The sequence below is a fragment of the Sinocyclocheilus grahami genome, unplaced genomic scaffold (assembly GCF_001515645.1).
Source record: "Sinocyclocheilus grahami isolate Dianchi unplaced genomic scaffold, SAMN03320097.WGS_v1.1 scaffold407.1, whole genome shotgun sequence".
Lineage (NCBI taxonomy): Eukaryota > Metazoa > Chordata > Actinopteri > Cypriniformes > Cyprinidae > Sinocyclocheilus > Sinocyclocheilus grahami.
This window is the reverse complement of record NW_015505586.1, coordinates 483,202-499,226: the sequence shown is the minus strand read 5'-3', so window position 1 is coordinate 499,226 and position 16,025 is coordinate 483,202. Positions and strand designations below refer to the sequence as shown.

General features: G+C 38.3%; 1 protein-coding gene across 1 annotated transcript in view; it reads right to left on the bottom strand.

Annotated features, from left to right (window-relative positions):
* LOC107550731 (disks large homolog 3-like) overlaps positions 1-16,025 on the bottom strand; it is a 70,788-nt gene that overhangs the window by 12,353 nt on the left and 42,410 nt on the right. The window contains exons 8-11 of the mRNA XM_016232095.1: positions 12,712-12,868; positions 4,983-5,128; positions 1,750-1,847; positions 1,112-1,263 (exon numbers count right to left, since the gene is read on the bottom strand). Coding sequence (XP_016087581.1) covers positions 1,112-1,263; positions 1,750-1,847; positions 4,983-5,128; positions 12,712-12,868 — 553 coding nt within the window. The remainder of the gene's footprint in view (positions 1-1,111; positions 1,264-1,749; positions 1,848-4,982; positions 5,129-12,711; positions 12,869-16,025) is intronic.

Sequence of the window (16,025 nt, the reverse complement as noted above, 5' to 3'; positions counted from 1 at the left end):
CTTTACAATGACTTCATGTTATCTGACATCAGTTAGATCTAGTAACATCTTACAGTGAGTGAACAATATATTTTTTACAACATTCATTAATGTTTGTGAATGTACAAACACTTGATCATTCATGTTTGTTCATTGTGCATTAAATAATTTTAACAGATTGAACTTGATTTATGTATTAGTAAATTTTGAAATTAACCCCAAGAAGAATAATTGCTATATAACTATTGTTTATTGTTAGGTCATGTTATCTAAATAATGGAATCTTATTGTAAATAGTTTTTAATACTACAGTTTCCATCTATTTGATATACACTTAATGTAGTCTTATCTAAATGTATTATAAAAGCTGAGGTTTAATCTTTACTGGAAAGTTATATTTTAGCTGGTGTCAATGATCTAATGTTGCATTTGGTCAGACTCAGCCCATTGCTTTACTTAAGTATATTATATTTTCCTTTTACAGCTGCAGACTGAGGAAGATCATGAAACACAACAGCAAACTCTAAAACAGACAACAGTTTACAGATGTTTTTCAGTGGCAGCAAAAATATGACAAAAACTTTTGGGTGAAACTTGTTTACTTTTTTCATACTTTTATTACTTGTGGAAAAACTTGAAACTATTTTAAGTAAGTATAAAGAATGGCATTGGTTTTGTACATTAAATTTTTGTTTAACGTTATTAATAAAAAATAATGTTGTTAAATTAGCATGTTTTTGTGTTTTGCTTTGGTACCGAGAACCGTGGATTTGCACTGGTATTGGTACCGAATACTGAAATTTTGTGACACCACTACTTTGTACAACAAAAATGATTACAGTCCTTTATAAAGCTTTAAATTCCATTGCAAACAAAATTGCATGTGTTGACAAAAATGTATAATTGAACACTTTTTAGCAATAAATGGTGCCTCATTGGTATTAAATGCAAGAAAACTGATACTCAACTGCTGAAAACATGCCTTGATTATTTTAACTAGAATTTGACTTGTATTGACTCTGTTTGATCGATGTGAAGATTCCTCTGATTGAAAAAGCACTCTTATAAACTTTGAGATATCTACCAAATATCAGTAGAACTGAATGAAAGAATTCAAGGATGAAGAGGATACCTGACGTAGAGGGAGCGTTTCTCACTGGTGCGGAGGGAGCCGGAGCCAGAGCTCATGCTGCTGTTCATCATCTGCTCCCTCAAGTCGTGGATCTTGGACTCAAAACGACTGTATTCTGGAAAGAGACAAGGCACACAATACGTCAGCAACACCTATATTTACAGTGATATTCCGGGCTTTGCTCCAGGTTTTATGAGTGGAGGTGCTTGAAGCGCAGGGCAGAGAAGGAAAGCTCAGCAGCTTATTGAGAACGGATTAATGACCTGGAGAACAGATGGATATTAATCATGTATCTGCATGAGCTATACGCTAATATCTCCTGCCAGATAATTAATTATGCATATTAATTAAGTAGAACATGCACTATTCGTATTCAGTATAAAGGAATGAAAACCTCCAACAAACGTCGGGACCATAATCATTTTTCACAGTGAACAAGGCTCTCGTTTTAGGGAGCAGCACTGAAGCATGATGGCTGATTGTTCGGCAGACTTTTAATTAAACGTGTACACCTCTGCTGCAGTGTGGTCGGGCAACTCACAAGCTTAGCAACCGAATTACACACTGAAATGCACGAGCAAACAAGGATAACGCATAGCCAAGGAAGGACTATTGTTTTCTTAAGCACTGGGATTTACCTTGTAAGTCCAATATAGATCATCCATAACAAAGACTTTATGATTTTTAACCTGCTCCGTAACCTTGTATCCAAGGATCAAAAGTCTACCTTCCAAATCTTCCAAAAAACAGAACCTGAGGCAGGAATTTTAATTTTTATGAGAATATGAGAACTTGAAAACTCAATGGCAGTAACTCCAAGTCTAAAGCTCAACGCAAAGTCGAAACTTGGACTTCATTGTCAGCAGAAACTGCGCCTGCAGGGAGCTCTTCTGTAAACGCCCTGTCTATCACAAACGGGTTAACAACATGCTGGAATGACAGGGCAAGGTAAAGTAACCTGACACCACCTGCCTGTAACCAGGGGAACACCCCAGCAGAGAGGTGGAAGGAAATGGCTTGACAAACTTCTTGAAAAAACAATTATAGCAAAAAAAGAGAAGCTAAATGTACTGCATTAGAGAGAACCTTGTTTGCAATATAAAGCTTAGTATTCCAATTAGACATCAGTAGCTTCACATCCACTGCACTCATCTGATAAAGAATAAAGCAGAAAGTAAATTCACTCCACTGGTCAGACACTCTACGGGTAATACAATACACATATGACAGACGACACAGACAGCTGGGTCCTCTCAGCCTGTCAGACACACGGTTCACAACATTCAAAGGCTAATGCTAAAGCGCAAGGTCTTCGTTGTGACCAGTCAACACAAGATCTGGGGAGAATCTGGGCCAGCTCTGCCTCACATTCACATGGCCTCACTTGCCTTCATTATGTGCAGGGCTTTTATTTTTGGGGAGTGGGGATTGGCTGCAGGCTGACTCTTTATCAATGCAGTTACATAATATTGCAGCCATGTGCTTTCAATGTGAAAGCATGTATAGGCACTAGGTTATGATTAGTACAGCCCTCTTAACAGGCATGCAAATTAGTACCACAAACAGATTTTCTTTACTGAGTTCTGATTATTTTAACTGATTTCTGAATTAATGAGCAATATGTAACATCTCGCAATTCCATGCGAAAAGACATTTTAGTATAATGATGTACAATGTGAAAAAAATGCATATTTCTTTTTGTGATTTGCTAAAGACTAGATTTAACTGTCATTAAAAATTATTAGTTTTTGAAGATTACCTTAAGTGAGCATTAGATGACAGCAAAGTCGACCACTACTGGTCGATATACAACCAATACTCATAAATAAAATAATAAAATGTATAATATCAGTCAGTAGCCAGTATAGTTCAGACATACTATACATCCTTAAAAATGTATATATATAATAGACATACTATACATTTCTAAAAAAACATTTTTTTTTTTTTATTAAATAAAAATAACATACCGGGGAAAAAATAACTAAACTGCATGAAACAATTTTATTATGCCAAAAAACAAAAACTTGTTTGAAAAAGTGAATTTTTTTGTTTAGAATTTTCATCCTTATTTTGGTGTCCAGATTCTTTAATGTATTTTTTTTTTTAACATGGAGCTATAACAGCTATTTTGCAAATGAACAAGTTTCAGTTGGTCTTAGTGTTCCAGTGCATTATGTATCGATTAGATAAAGATGCAACCTGAAGTAGTGACAATCTTTTCTGCATCGTTACGTACATTCAAATTAAATGAATTATTGAAAAGAAAAACAAATGCAGACTGGGGACTTCAATCTACTCACTGGTTGTTGATTGGATGGAGGCAGATCTGAATGTGAGGTTACAGCTGATTGTAAGAAAGGGGTGGCGTTAAGTGGAGGAAATGATTGGATAAGTCCGTCATTTCACCGCCAGATTGATTTATAACATTCATTAAAATGTACAAGGTCAAAAAATTAAGTTTGCAATCAGATCAATAGCATGAAATTTGAAAATATATCGGGCATATTTCCTTTTAATGGTTTAAAATATATAAGGTGTAATTTATGTGCTTAACATGGAATGCAAGGCCAAATAAGAAAATGTGTTGTGAACGTTTGTCCCTGCTAGAAACAAATGCAGTTCAAGTTCACTCACTGTCCCCTAAGTTAATGTATGACAAGAGGTGTTCAAATTTTAACAGAAGCCAGTCTACAAATAGACTCTGTCCCTTTCTTACACACACACACACACACACACTCAAGTAAGAAGCCATAATGTCTCTTATATTTCTGGTTCCCACCTAATTCAATGAGCTATTCTGGCACAAATTAACGTGTCACTTCTATTTCTATGTAGACGTAAGAGCCCTTGGGAGGGAGAGGCAGGCCATTTATACTCCAGGAGCATCTGACTAAGGAGGAATATGGGGGAGAGCATGCCGAAACAGATAACTTACACAGCAACATTCCTGTCATTGCTCACATAGAGACCAGAGAATGAACTATGCACTGACATACTAAATATTAGTTACAGTGGTTATTAATGCACTTCAAATCTTGTCAAGGACTATAATTGATTTCCTATCCTCTGTGCCAGTCAAATGAATCCACGTTTTCTGATTAGTGTTTACAGCTAGTTAACACCATCTTTGACACATGATGTTTTTGGTCTAGAGAAATTATTTGAAAGTGTCAAATCATAATAAAGCAGCAACAACACATTTAACATAAGATAAACAATATTACAAAGTTTTGTGTTGTAGTTTTCACTGAACTACAAAATGACAGTAATGTTTAGCATTTTTAGGTTAAGTGACTTCCTGAATGGGGGCCCTTCCCTGCACCTGTCCTCCTGATCTCTGCAGGAAGCTCCATATAATAACGCATTGAACAAACATGACGAAGAAACGTCAGGCCTCAAAGAGCAAACATCCCGGATCATTCTGACACAACTGAAGCTCAGTTCAAAGGTGAACTACCCTACTCTTCTTACTGAATGAAAGCATAATATTGCTTATGATAATATAAAATATTTAGCACTAAATGACTCACTGCTGCCTTCTGTCGTGTTTATGGTTTGAATATAAAACATTTCTCGAGAAATCCTCGAGCAAACAGTTTACGTTACCTGTGTCGCGCAGCAACACAAACCTTCACCGACTTTAAACATATTAGGCTACAAACAACCTTCATGAAGTCAGCCCAACGGCTGAGCAACTTCAGAAGTTCTTTTCATGACTTTTATTCATCTTTAAACGCACTACACTATGTTGAACATGTAACTCGAGACAACAGAAATCCATTGTGAACACAAACAGCGACGCTTTCCCTTTTCAGCACAGCATATTGAAGCACATAAAGCAATTCTACTGCCAGTTTAACCTATATGCGGTCTCCTCTCCTCAGCTCTCCGCTCAGGTCGGCTGGCCCACCTGCCAAAATGAAAGACACGAAGATGCCCTCTCCATCCTCACCGCCCACAATGTTGAATCCCAAACCTGTGGAACCCTTGTGCAGCAGGATCTTCCGCGGCTCCCTGCCAAGCAGAACGACAGTGTTAAAGATCAGGATGGACTCGGACCACCACAGCAGCAGGGAGAGGATGAAAGACAAGACATATATTTGCAATAAAAAAAGAAATACAGTGGAAAAACCACATTAAGAAGTTTGATAGTGGGATGGTTTTTAGACATGTTTCAAAAATATTCACAAAGCTTCATTCATCCCAGACTGCAGCACAAAAGAATGAGAATTCAGATTTCAAAGGAACAATAATAATGTTTCAGTAAATTATTATTTTGCATTTCGTTTTCCCCTTGTCGTTTACAGAGAGAGGAAATCGAGATGAACAGATTCATGAGAGCACACAAAGCTCTAGTCACGACTAGAGGAGACTGGCAAACTTTCATCCACAACAAAGCTAAACAGCAAGTGCTCCAGATTTGTTCCAGAAATGAGCGCTAACACATACACACCGATAACTAACACACTTTCACACTCTGTCACAAAACGCGTTCACACATTGAGCTCATCCCTGCCTTGTGCAGGACTGCGGTACTGTTTTAGCAGCCATGATTCATCAGCAGGCAGCAGGCAGCAGGCAGAGAGGCATTCCAGACTGCCCAGTTCTGGCACACCAGCAAGACTCAACTACATTCAGCGGTCGTCAAAACCCCTTTCCGAATGTACTGCAGAATAACACACAAAAACCAGTTCCCTAAAATGCAACACATCCACGTTTGTAGTGACAGCTCCCAGCTTTCAGCAGTGCAGTACGCATGTTTCTCATTAGAATTCTGCACTACCACAGAACTCGGCAGGCTCTCGACATGAGCCATTCCACCTCCATTGCCCATGGTACAGCTTTATGATGCTGAAAACAGCACTTTTATGTGAGCGGATGACTTGTGCTTTTAGGAAGTGTTTGTGCATATATGAAACGTACATAATGAACATATAGACAGGAGTGTGAATCAATTTACTGAGAACCTTATGTCCATAAATTTAATGAAGGTGGTAAACAGATTTTAATCACCTTTTTTTACCTCCATTTATTACATGACACACTGTAAAACCATGGCCTCCACAACAGCTCCCTGCCTTCTGCCTCTCTGATGAATCTTTTGTACACATTGTTGTTTTTTTAGTTCCTCTCTATTGCAGTCCGTCCCTGCTGTAAGCTGACAAATTGAAAATGCTCTCACACACACATACATGCTAAACATCTGTGAAAACCTGGATTACCTGGAAATACTGGAACCAGAATGAATTTCATTTGGTTATCCTTTTTTGAACATGCAATGTAGAGGTTGATACTTTACAAACAAACATTATAATTAACCTGTTAAAACCCTGAAGAAATACCAGACAGGGTTGTAAATAATTCGAAAAATGCAAATGTTTGCACCCTTGTAGTTCAAGAAATTGAATTTCCACAGAAAACTGAAATGAAATGAAGATGAATTTAAATGCAATTGGCAATGGGTTCCGGCAAATGAAGTGTTGTACTACCCTGCTACTACCATCAGGCATACAAACCTTCAAAGCTTTCTTCAAGAAAACTTTGTCAAGGCAAGGCCAGGCATTTTTATTTCTAAAGCACATTTAAAAACGTAAAACGATCAAATACACACTAAAAGAAAATACAATACAATAAAACAGATAAACTAAACTAAACTAAACTAACTCAAGCCAATATTCAAAGTTTGTTTTCACAAACATTGCTTCTATAAAGCATTCTATTCTATACATTCTAGCTATAAAAAAAGTCATATGAAAATTTCTTTGAGTTTCCTTAAATTCAAATTTCAATTCTATGTTTGCTACCTCAATTTAAATTTAATTCATTTCTGAATGGCACACAACCTGGATACCAAATGCTTTGTTGATTAAACACTAAGATCAGGTTGATTAAATAATAATCAGAAGTAATAAAATGAATGAAAACAGAGGCATATTAAACTGATTTTATGTGAACGGAGTTAATTAAAGGCAATTATTATTAATGTCTAGATCAAACACTTATTAGGTCTAGTAATAAATGTGTGTACTAAATTAAGAGAACATATGCTTTTATTAAAAAGATGGGAGATTAGTACTAAGAATTTATTTCATTTATTGCATTTATTTGAATTATTTTGTAACATTACAAATGCATTTTTATCAGTTCAGTGCATCCTTATTGAATAAAAGTATTCATTTCTTAAAAACATTCATTCTCAGTGAACCCAAATTTTTGAATTGTGTATATTCATTATATATTATAGAGAGATGTGAATAAATAAGTTTACAGCTGCTCTCCTGCATGAAACTGATCTTAACAATGAACGTTCCCATGGTGCACTGCTTCACTTGCAAGACAAAAAATGTAAATTCAATTTTAAAACTGTCAAAACTTTTCAATCATCCATTCTTGAATACTTATTACATACATATTTAAATATACAAATAATTTTATTTAATGACTTTTATGTATTGAGTTATTTAATTTATACTGTATATCTATTATAGTTTGCAACATAAAACATAACCAGATAAACTGCAATGCACAGCTTTTCAACTCTACATCTGCTTACAAATTTGATTAACCAAGCAGTACGTGACTAATAATAAAGGTTACTAATCCCCTAGTGTGGAATTTACCTCCCAAATAAAGACCATGCAAATGGTTGGTGCACCTCTACCCTTCATCTAATCATTCCCCCCCCTCAAAATTCCCAACCTGTATTTATCCGGCTTCATATTCACCCTGTTGTGCATGTGGCACTCTTTAGTCATGAAATACATCAAGTCTCACCAAGTGATGTAATGCACTGAATGGAAAAACAATCTCCATGAGTATGTGTGTGTGTGTGTGTGTGTGTGTGTGTTTGGGCTGCATGTCAAAGGGAGTGTGTGTTCATGTCAGCACATTATGACAGACTGTCTAAGTGTATCTCTGTGTATGATGGGCATTGGCAGAGCACCCTGTGTGTGTGTGTGAGTGTGTGTTTGTGGCCTGCTTTCCCCCATTCAAATTAATCATGACAGCTTCAGGAATGTGCGCCACTATTCATTTGTAGTCTGACTGCAAGAATCAGCCTCTCACTTCCCAATACATTTATGGTAAGAGCAGGCCCTACTGTTTATATTTACATAACTGCAACAGAAGCCAAACATTCCTGTGTTGGAAGGTTCCATGAGTGTGTATTTATGTGTTTGGAGAATAATGAATATTTTGTGACTACTTCAGTCACACCTACGGTAATGTAACTATACATGCTGATGATGAGCATACAAACATACACGTGCAGGAGGACAGAATTTTTATATACATTCATAATCACACACACACACACACACACACACACACACACACATCCTTGTGGAAGAATAGCTCTGCATATAATCAAGTATCCTTCATATTGTGTTGAATGTTGTTCTAGTTTTTTTAGCACATTTCTATGCACTTGTATGGGTGCTGCTAGTGATCTCTGGATCAAAAAAAAAGCATAGTGTCTGTGATGGTCTCTATATGGCTCTAGTATTTTAATGTAAGCATATGGATTCTACCAGACCTAAATTGTAGGTTTATCTGTTAATAGTGCATACTTTTCAATAAACTGCATGATCGGTGGTATCGACAAGTGAGCTGCTGACGAGTTATGTGCTAAAGGTTAATATTAGGTTAATATTACTACTTACTTATAAGGCCCTTAACGGTCTAGCTCCTGTATACCTAACTAGTCTTCTATCACGCTACAATCTATCACGCTCCCAATCAATAACCTACTCCTAAATGCAATGTAGAAACTTAATATTTTCTGTAAAGCTGCTTTGCAATGATTGGTATCGTGAAAAGCACTATACAAATAAACCTGAATTGAATTGAACTGAATAGTGGTATGTAAAGTGGATGACCCATCCCAGACAGCCAGTAACAGTACATCACTCAGACTAAGACTGCGTCAGAGAGCACACACCAAACACCAGGATATTATATGGGCTGGTAAAGGAGGATGGCTTAGACTCACATATTATCTGGGATTATACATATGTACAAAATTGGCAGGGTATGAATTAGGGGGAGTTTGGGGGTGTTGAACACTCTACTGATTTGACAAATAAAGTCAAAACAAAAGGCTGCAGGCTTCTTAAGTATATTTTAATAGCATTTTCAAAGTTTCAATAACCTAAAAAAAAATGTGTATGTATGCGTTAAATAGTTGCATTTTCCCTAAAGAGAAAACAATAGTGGGCTACCTGAGTGCTTTGCTTTGGGATCATTATGGAATGATACCTCATGCTTAATTAGTGGCAATATTTATCACTTTATTGTAGATTTACATGTCACAAACTCATCATAAAAACCTTTACTCTTCTGAATAAAATGTCTTTAAGATGCTATGTTAGTAGCAGCAAAAGACTATTTACTTTAGGTTGGGCAAGATTAAAGAGACAGTCTAAAAAAGCTAAAAAAATAAATAAAAAAAAGGAAATTTCTGCCATCATTTACTCACAATATATGACTTTCATCTGTGGAACGCAAAAAAAAAGATATTTTGAAAGACTTTCACTGTATAGGTAATTTTTTTTAATATCTTCATAGTGACAAGTCATACAGGTTTGAAAGGACATGAGGGTGAGGAAATGATGACAGAAATTCATTTTTGAATTATATCTCTTGAAACTATGTCTTTAAACCTGAACCGTCTGTGTTCCAAAAGTAGCCTCCTGTTTAATTTGAACACTGAGAATGCGACAGACACGACTAGACCGGGGTAAAAAGTTGAAAGCCCTCATTAATTTGTGACTCTTTTGACTCTAAAGGTGCCTAAAGGTCTGTTTACACCAAGACACATATCCAGTGTGAAAATTTGGTGCGATAAACATTTTAAATTGAATGAATGTTAATGTGTCTGTTCAGACCGCCACAAACATTTGCATGTCATCAATGCGACTGATTTTATTTACATTTCATCTCACAGTGAATAAAACTGGCCATCCAATAGGATTTTTCTATAATTTGTGCACGAGTGCATTTGAAAAGTGACATCTGAGTTAGTGACAGGGTTCCCACTTTCACTTTTTGAATCGATTTCCATGATTATTTTTCAGTTATATTCCAGGAAATGTTGATTATTTTATAGATTGTACTCATAATTTCTAGCTGGTATTTTAGAGCCAGAGTATTAAAAAAGATTATATTTGTTGTAGAAATTTCCTTGTATGATTTTTACAGGTACAGAAATGTTTAAAAAATCCCCTGATATTTCCAGTTTTTTTTCCAGGACTGAAGAAGTGATTGACCGTGAGTGATTAGATGAATCCATATACAGTTACATAGCGCATTGTGTCACAGAATAACTAAGGCTAACTTGGTGCCACCTACTGTTAGAACGTAAATCTACATTTGCATTTAACCCATCTCCTCTCCTTTACGCATTGGTCTTAACAGACATATCGTATGCGAAAATCGGACTTAATTTTTCTGCCAAACATTTGTGTCGGTGTGAACAGGCCTTAAAGGTCCCCTGAAGTGCCTTGAAACACACAGCTTTATTCTATGTGGTGACGTAATTTCACCTGAAACAGGAAGACAGGGCGGGACATATCGAGCAGCCCCGCCCCTTTTTAAAATAAGCCAATAGCGATTTGTTTATATCTGCAGGGGTCACTCAGAGCCGTTAAGCTCGGTAAAGCCGCATTTGACAGCCACAGTCTAATAGATTACCCCCCTAGATTCAATATGAAACTCTTAGTAAAATAAAAGTGATCATAAATATGCTGAGGCTGTGTAGTTTTAAAAGTGTTTAATATATGCCGACTCGCGCATATGATCCACTCCGTGCGATCGCGTCTCTGGACCGGAGCCAAAGTCAGACTGAGCGCTGCTGCGGTTCGCGTGACACAACGTGAAATCAGACCTCATTTGCCCCAATCTAAAGCATATTTACACTATCTGAATCGTTCCCTATCGCCTACATTGTGCACTACGTGCCATTCACTGTACAGGAAATACTACACTGTGAACAAGTGACTGATCTCAGCTGCAGCTTCAGCGTCTATTTACAGTGTAGGGGGCGGGCGCTTCGGCTTCTAGAGAGCGTTTGATTGGTCAGAAGATTTGATGAGAAGATGAAGTACGATGTGACGTCAAAAAAAAATCGTTGAGCCGTTTTGGCGGAAGTGACGAACTAAAAGCTTTGAATGATTATATTTTCAGAATTTTGTCGCTGTTTTGGAGCACACTGCCTTATAGATAACCGTAAGACTAACATATTGATACTAACACCCAAAAAACTTTACTTTTGATTTCATGGGGACTTTAAGGATTTTAATACCACAAGCTAACAACGTGCTTCATCTCCTCTACATTGTAAAGGAGTACGCGGCTCGAGGCAGGGAGCAGTTTCGCCTCAAGGCGTTACCTGTGTCACGCTGCAGGTTGGGGGAAGGAGGGTGGCCGTGCGGGGCGGGGGGTAACTGTCAGTTTAACTAGACTATGCTAAGCTAAGCCAGGCAGCACGAGAAGCAGTGGTTAGTACCTGCCGGTGTACGGGACCAGGCTTTGACACAGAGCAGGCGGGGCGGGGCTGCAGCCCACATCCCCAGACCCCCTGCTGCACAGATGGGGGGAGGGAGGGCTGGTGTCCCCATGAGGTTTGTGGATGGCACTGTAAATGGGCTCGGCCCTATTGGGGGTACAGAAATCACACAGTAAATGGGGCGCTTTCAGACACACAGAGACAGCAGACACAGAGACATACTGTATGAAGACACGTACGGGACACACATGCACACAGACAGAGACAAACACACACATGCAGAAGTGAGGATGCATTCAGCTGGATGGCAAGAGAGGGACGAGTCAGCTCTGGGGCCCGGGCTGACTCACAGGCTCCAGGGAGTCCCTGCCCGGAGAGGTGAAACCCATCTCACGTCCAGGCAACAGTGGCCGTGACTTCAAAACATTTGACCCCATGCCAGAAGCATCTCTTATATCCAGGGTGTTTGTTTGCCGTGTTGGGATTCGTGTTGGAGACTTTATACACCCAGTCATGTTTCGTTAAAGCAATGTTCACAAACACACCACCACAGAGAGGCATTACACACCTCGTAGACGTTCTTCAGCCCACACTCGACACCTACTTAAAATCATTTTTATTTGTTCTGTCTTTGCCCAGTTACATCAGAAAATGTGAACAGTATTGCCAAAAAGAAATTCAACAACTAAAGCTGAAGAACTGTAGCACAGATTGTGGGAAAACAATGTTCTTTTCAAATCAAATATATATGGACATACAAGTGTTGTTTTTTGTGATTTGTGCATGAGTACATTTGAAAAGTGACATTTGAGTGAGTGACAGGGTTCCCACATTTTTTGACCAATACATTTCAAGTCAGTTTCCATGAGAATTTGGTTTACAATTGACTTGGTCACAGTTTCTCACTCATTAAATATTTTAGAGCTGAAGTATTTAAACTATATTAGCTGTGAACATTTCCTTTTGCAGGACTTTCCAGGCCTGGAAATGTTAAAATTCCTTGATATTTCCAGGTTTTCCATGGTCGTGGGAACCCTGGAGAGAAGAAGTGAGTGATTGTGAGTGAATAGATGAGTAAATCCATGACTCTGACCTGGTGAAGTCCTCCTCCCCCAGCATGTGGCGTGGGACTGGGGAGTACCTCGAGGGGGTGACCTGGGGCGGCGGGTACACTGGTTTAGGCTCCATACCTCCCATGTAGGCCATGCTGGAGTTGTGTCCGACGTGGTTGTCCACCATGGTGGGGAAGGCTGGAGGGAGGCCGAGACCAGTAAAGGGAAAAAAAGGCAGATGATTTAACCAGGTAGTTACAAAGGACCAGATTATCTCTGAGATGTGGTTGGGACTGTAGATGTGTGTGCAACACAGCAGCGTCATAATACATAGTTTAATTGTAAAATTTAATGCACAACTTAATTAAAATCAAACTAAAACTCTACTAAATTAATCTATAATGCCTAAGTAAGGTTTTTGGACATTATCAGCATAAATCCTTTTAGTTTTTGATGACCGATAAGGGACAACATTATTAACTACAAAACTATGGAAACATGTTATAGATATATAAAAAATACAAATTCATAATTATATAAAATAATATTTAAGAAACCAGGGTCAAATTTAACCCAGTTATCAGGCATTACAGCTGCCAAAAAAAGCAAGTCTGATTGTGATGTGCATATACACTACTTGAAACGTTTTTGGGTTGGTAAGATTTTTTACGCTTCTGAAAAAAGTCTCTAATGGTCACCAAAGATGCACTGATTAAAGGGGTCATATGATGCGATTTTTAATTGTTTCTTTCTCTTTGAAGTGTTACAAGCTCTTGGTGCATAAAGAAGATCTGTAAAGTTGCAAAGACTAAAGTCTCAAATCCCAAAAGATATTCTTTATAAAAGTTAAGAGTCAACCACGCCTACCTAAAACGGCTCGTTCTAACACACCCCCACATGTCTACGTCACGATGTGGGAAGATTTGCATAACGCCGCCCAAATGTTCAAGCAAAGAAGGCATAACTTTTATTCTCTGTAGTACTGTTGCTGCCGCCATGTCGTGAAGGCGCTGTGTTTCTCATTGTGAAAGCGAAACTACTTTGTTTGGCCTTCCAAAAGAGGACGATATCCGCTTTGTCATGCCTAGAGCTGATCCGTGCTGGTCGCTGAGTGAATACATCAACTTCGTGCTGTGGATCGCTGGAGCGGCTTTCACCTTGGACGAAGCAGAGTCCAGCCCGGGGTCGTCACATGTGGTTGACGCAAGTCTGCCGGTCACTCCTTCGTTGAAACCGCCGGCCGCGCCCCGTTCTAAAGACCGCCCGCCTCCGCTCACTCAAGCCGGCCTCCACTCACTCTAGCCCACCGTGTGTTTCGTTGTGAAAGCGAAACTACTTTGTTTGGTCTTCCAAAAGAAGACACGACTAGAAATCAGTGGTTAGGTTGTATTTACAACACTGTTCCAGAACAGTTCAACCCAAATATTCATTTGTGTGCAGCACATTATATGGAGGACTGTAAACTCACAGGCTCACAGACTGTAAGTAAGTTTTCATTTAAAGGATTTGCCACTGATGATTCAAACGCGAGTTTTGAGCAGTGTAGAGTAGCGCTTGTTTGTCATTTCTCCGATCACAAATGCAGACATGGTTTTATGTTTACACGGCGCGATGCAACACAACGCGTAAAAAGACAGTATAAGTCATTATAATCCGTAATTATGTCCCCACTGGATGCAACAAATGCCTCGTCTATAATGGGTTTTAATGTTTTTGTCTCGTTGCTCTGGCCGGACAGGGCATTACAGTATGGTAAGGGGCGTAACATTTCTGTCACACGCTTGAGGTATTCGGCCAATCACAACGCACTGGATAGCTGGCCAAACAGAGCACACTTCGCTTTTCAGAGCGATGAGCTTTGTAAAAATCGATGCGTTTCAGTAAGGCGGGGCAGTAAGGAGAAACAATAATGGACAGTATGTGGAAAGTAATCTGTTTTTTGAACTTTAAACCGCATTAACACATTTCATTACACCAAATACACAAAATAATGTTCTTTTTAGCAACATCATATGACCCCTTTAATACAGAAACCTATACAAAACCAATACAAAATATAGAAACCTTATTTGATCAAAAAACACAATACTGTGAAATATTATTTAATTCTATACTTTTCTGTTTCCTGTTTTCAAATTATATTTAAAATGTCATTTATTCCTGTAATGGCTTCAGTGTCACATGATCCTTCAGAAATCACTCTAATATGCTGATTTGATTCTCAAGAAACAATTCTTATTATCATTGTTGAAAACAGTTTAATATTACTGCTTAATATTTTTGAGGTAACTGTGAACCATTTTTTCAGGATTCTTTGATAGAAATAGCAGCATTTTTTGAAATAGAAATATTTTGCAACAGTATACATACAGTAAATGTTTTTACTGTCACTTTTGATCAATTTAATGTGTCCTTGCTGAATAAAAGTATTCATTAATAAAACCTTTTGAACGATAGTGCATGTCCTTTATTATCTAATCAAAAGACAAAATCATTATTGTTTGCTTTCAATTATAATTTCAGCTTACTTTAATGCATTTATGTCAGAAAAGGATTCATGCTGATATTGGCCATAATTCTACTTTGCGTTTTGGAGGGCAATTTACTGTATGTACAATATTCCTGGATTAAACCTTCAAAAATACTGTATGAGGAACAATACCATAGGTGTACTTTCATTCAGAGACTTTCATTAAGAGACTGGCTTATCTTATCTTTTCAACTGACCAAAATAAATAAAATATATAAAATATTTTAATTAAAATGCAGTTTCATAGCCAATAAGAGATATTCAGTCACCATTGGCAGGTGTAGCAAAAAGTTAATTTTGGCCGCTGTGTGCATTTGTGCAGGTGGATTGTGTGAAAGCATCGTCTCTCAGTGGGAGGGAGGGATTGGTGCTGTGATGGGAGCAGCAGTGCAGTGTGTGTGGGTGTCTGAAAACAGCGCCCACTGCTACACCACAGTACAGTTACAAAACTCCACAGCACTCACAGGCAATGCACCACTCGCTTTCATTACAGGGTTAAAGATAAAAGCAGATAGGGACACAGGTTCTATTTAAAAATTGACACAACCACCAAGTCCCTTTCACGTTTATCAATGCAGTACAAATAGTCATGTGCTAGAGCTTTAAAATGGACAGATTTTAAGCTCGTAAGGGCATAGGTTGGATGGAGATCAGCAAAAGAAGGTACGTACTGCTAGAGTAGTCTGGTGGGGCGTACATGTCGTTGAGATGTACTGGTCCCGGCTTGGCCACTTTCAGATAGACCATGTCTGAAGTGTTCTTCAGGGCGGCCACAGCCTCCTCATGACGCACATCCTGAAGTATAATGTTATTCACCTGCGAAGG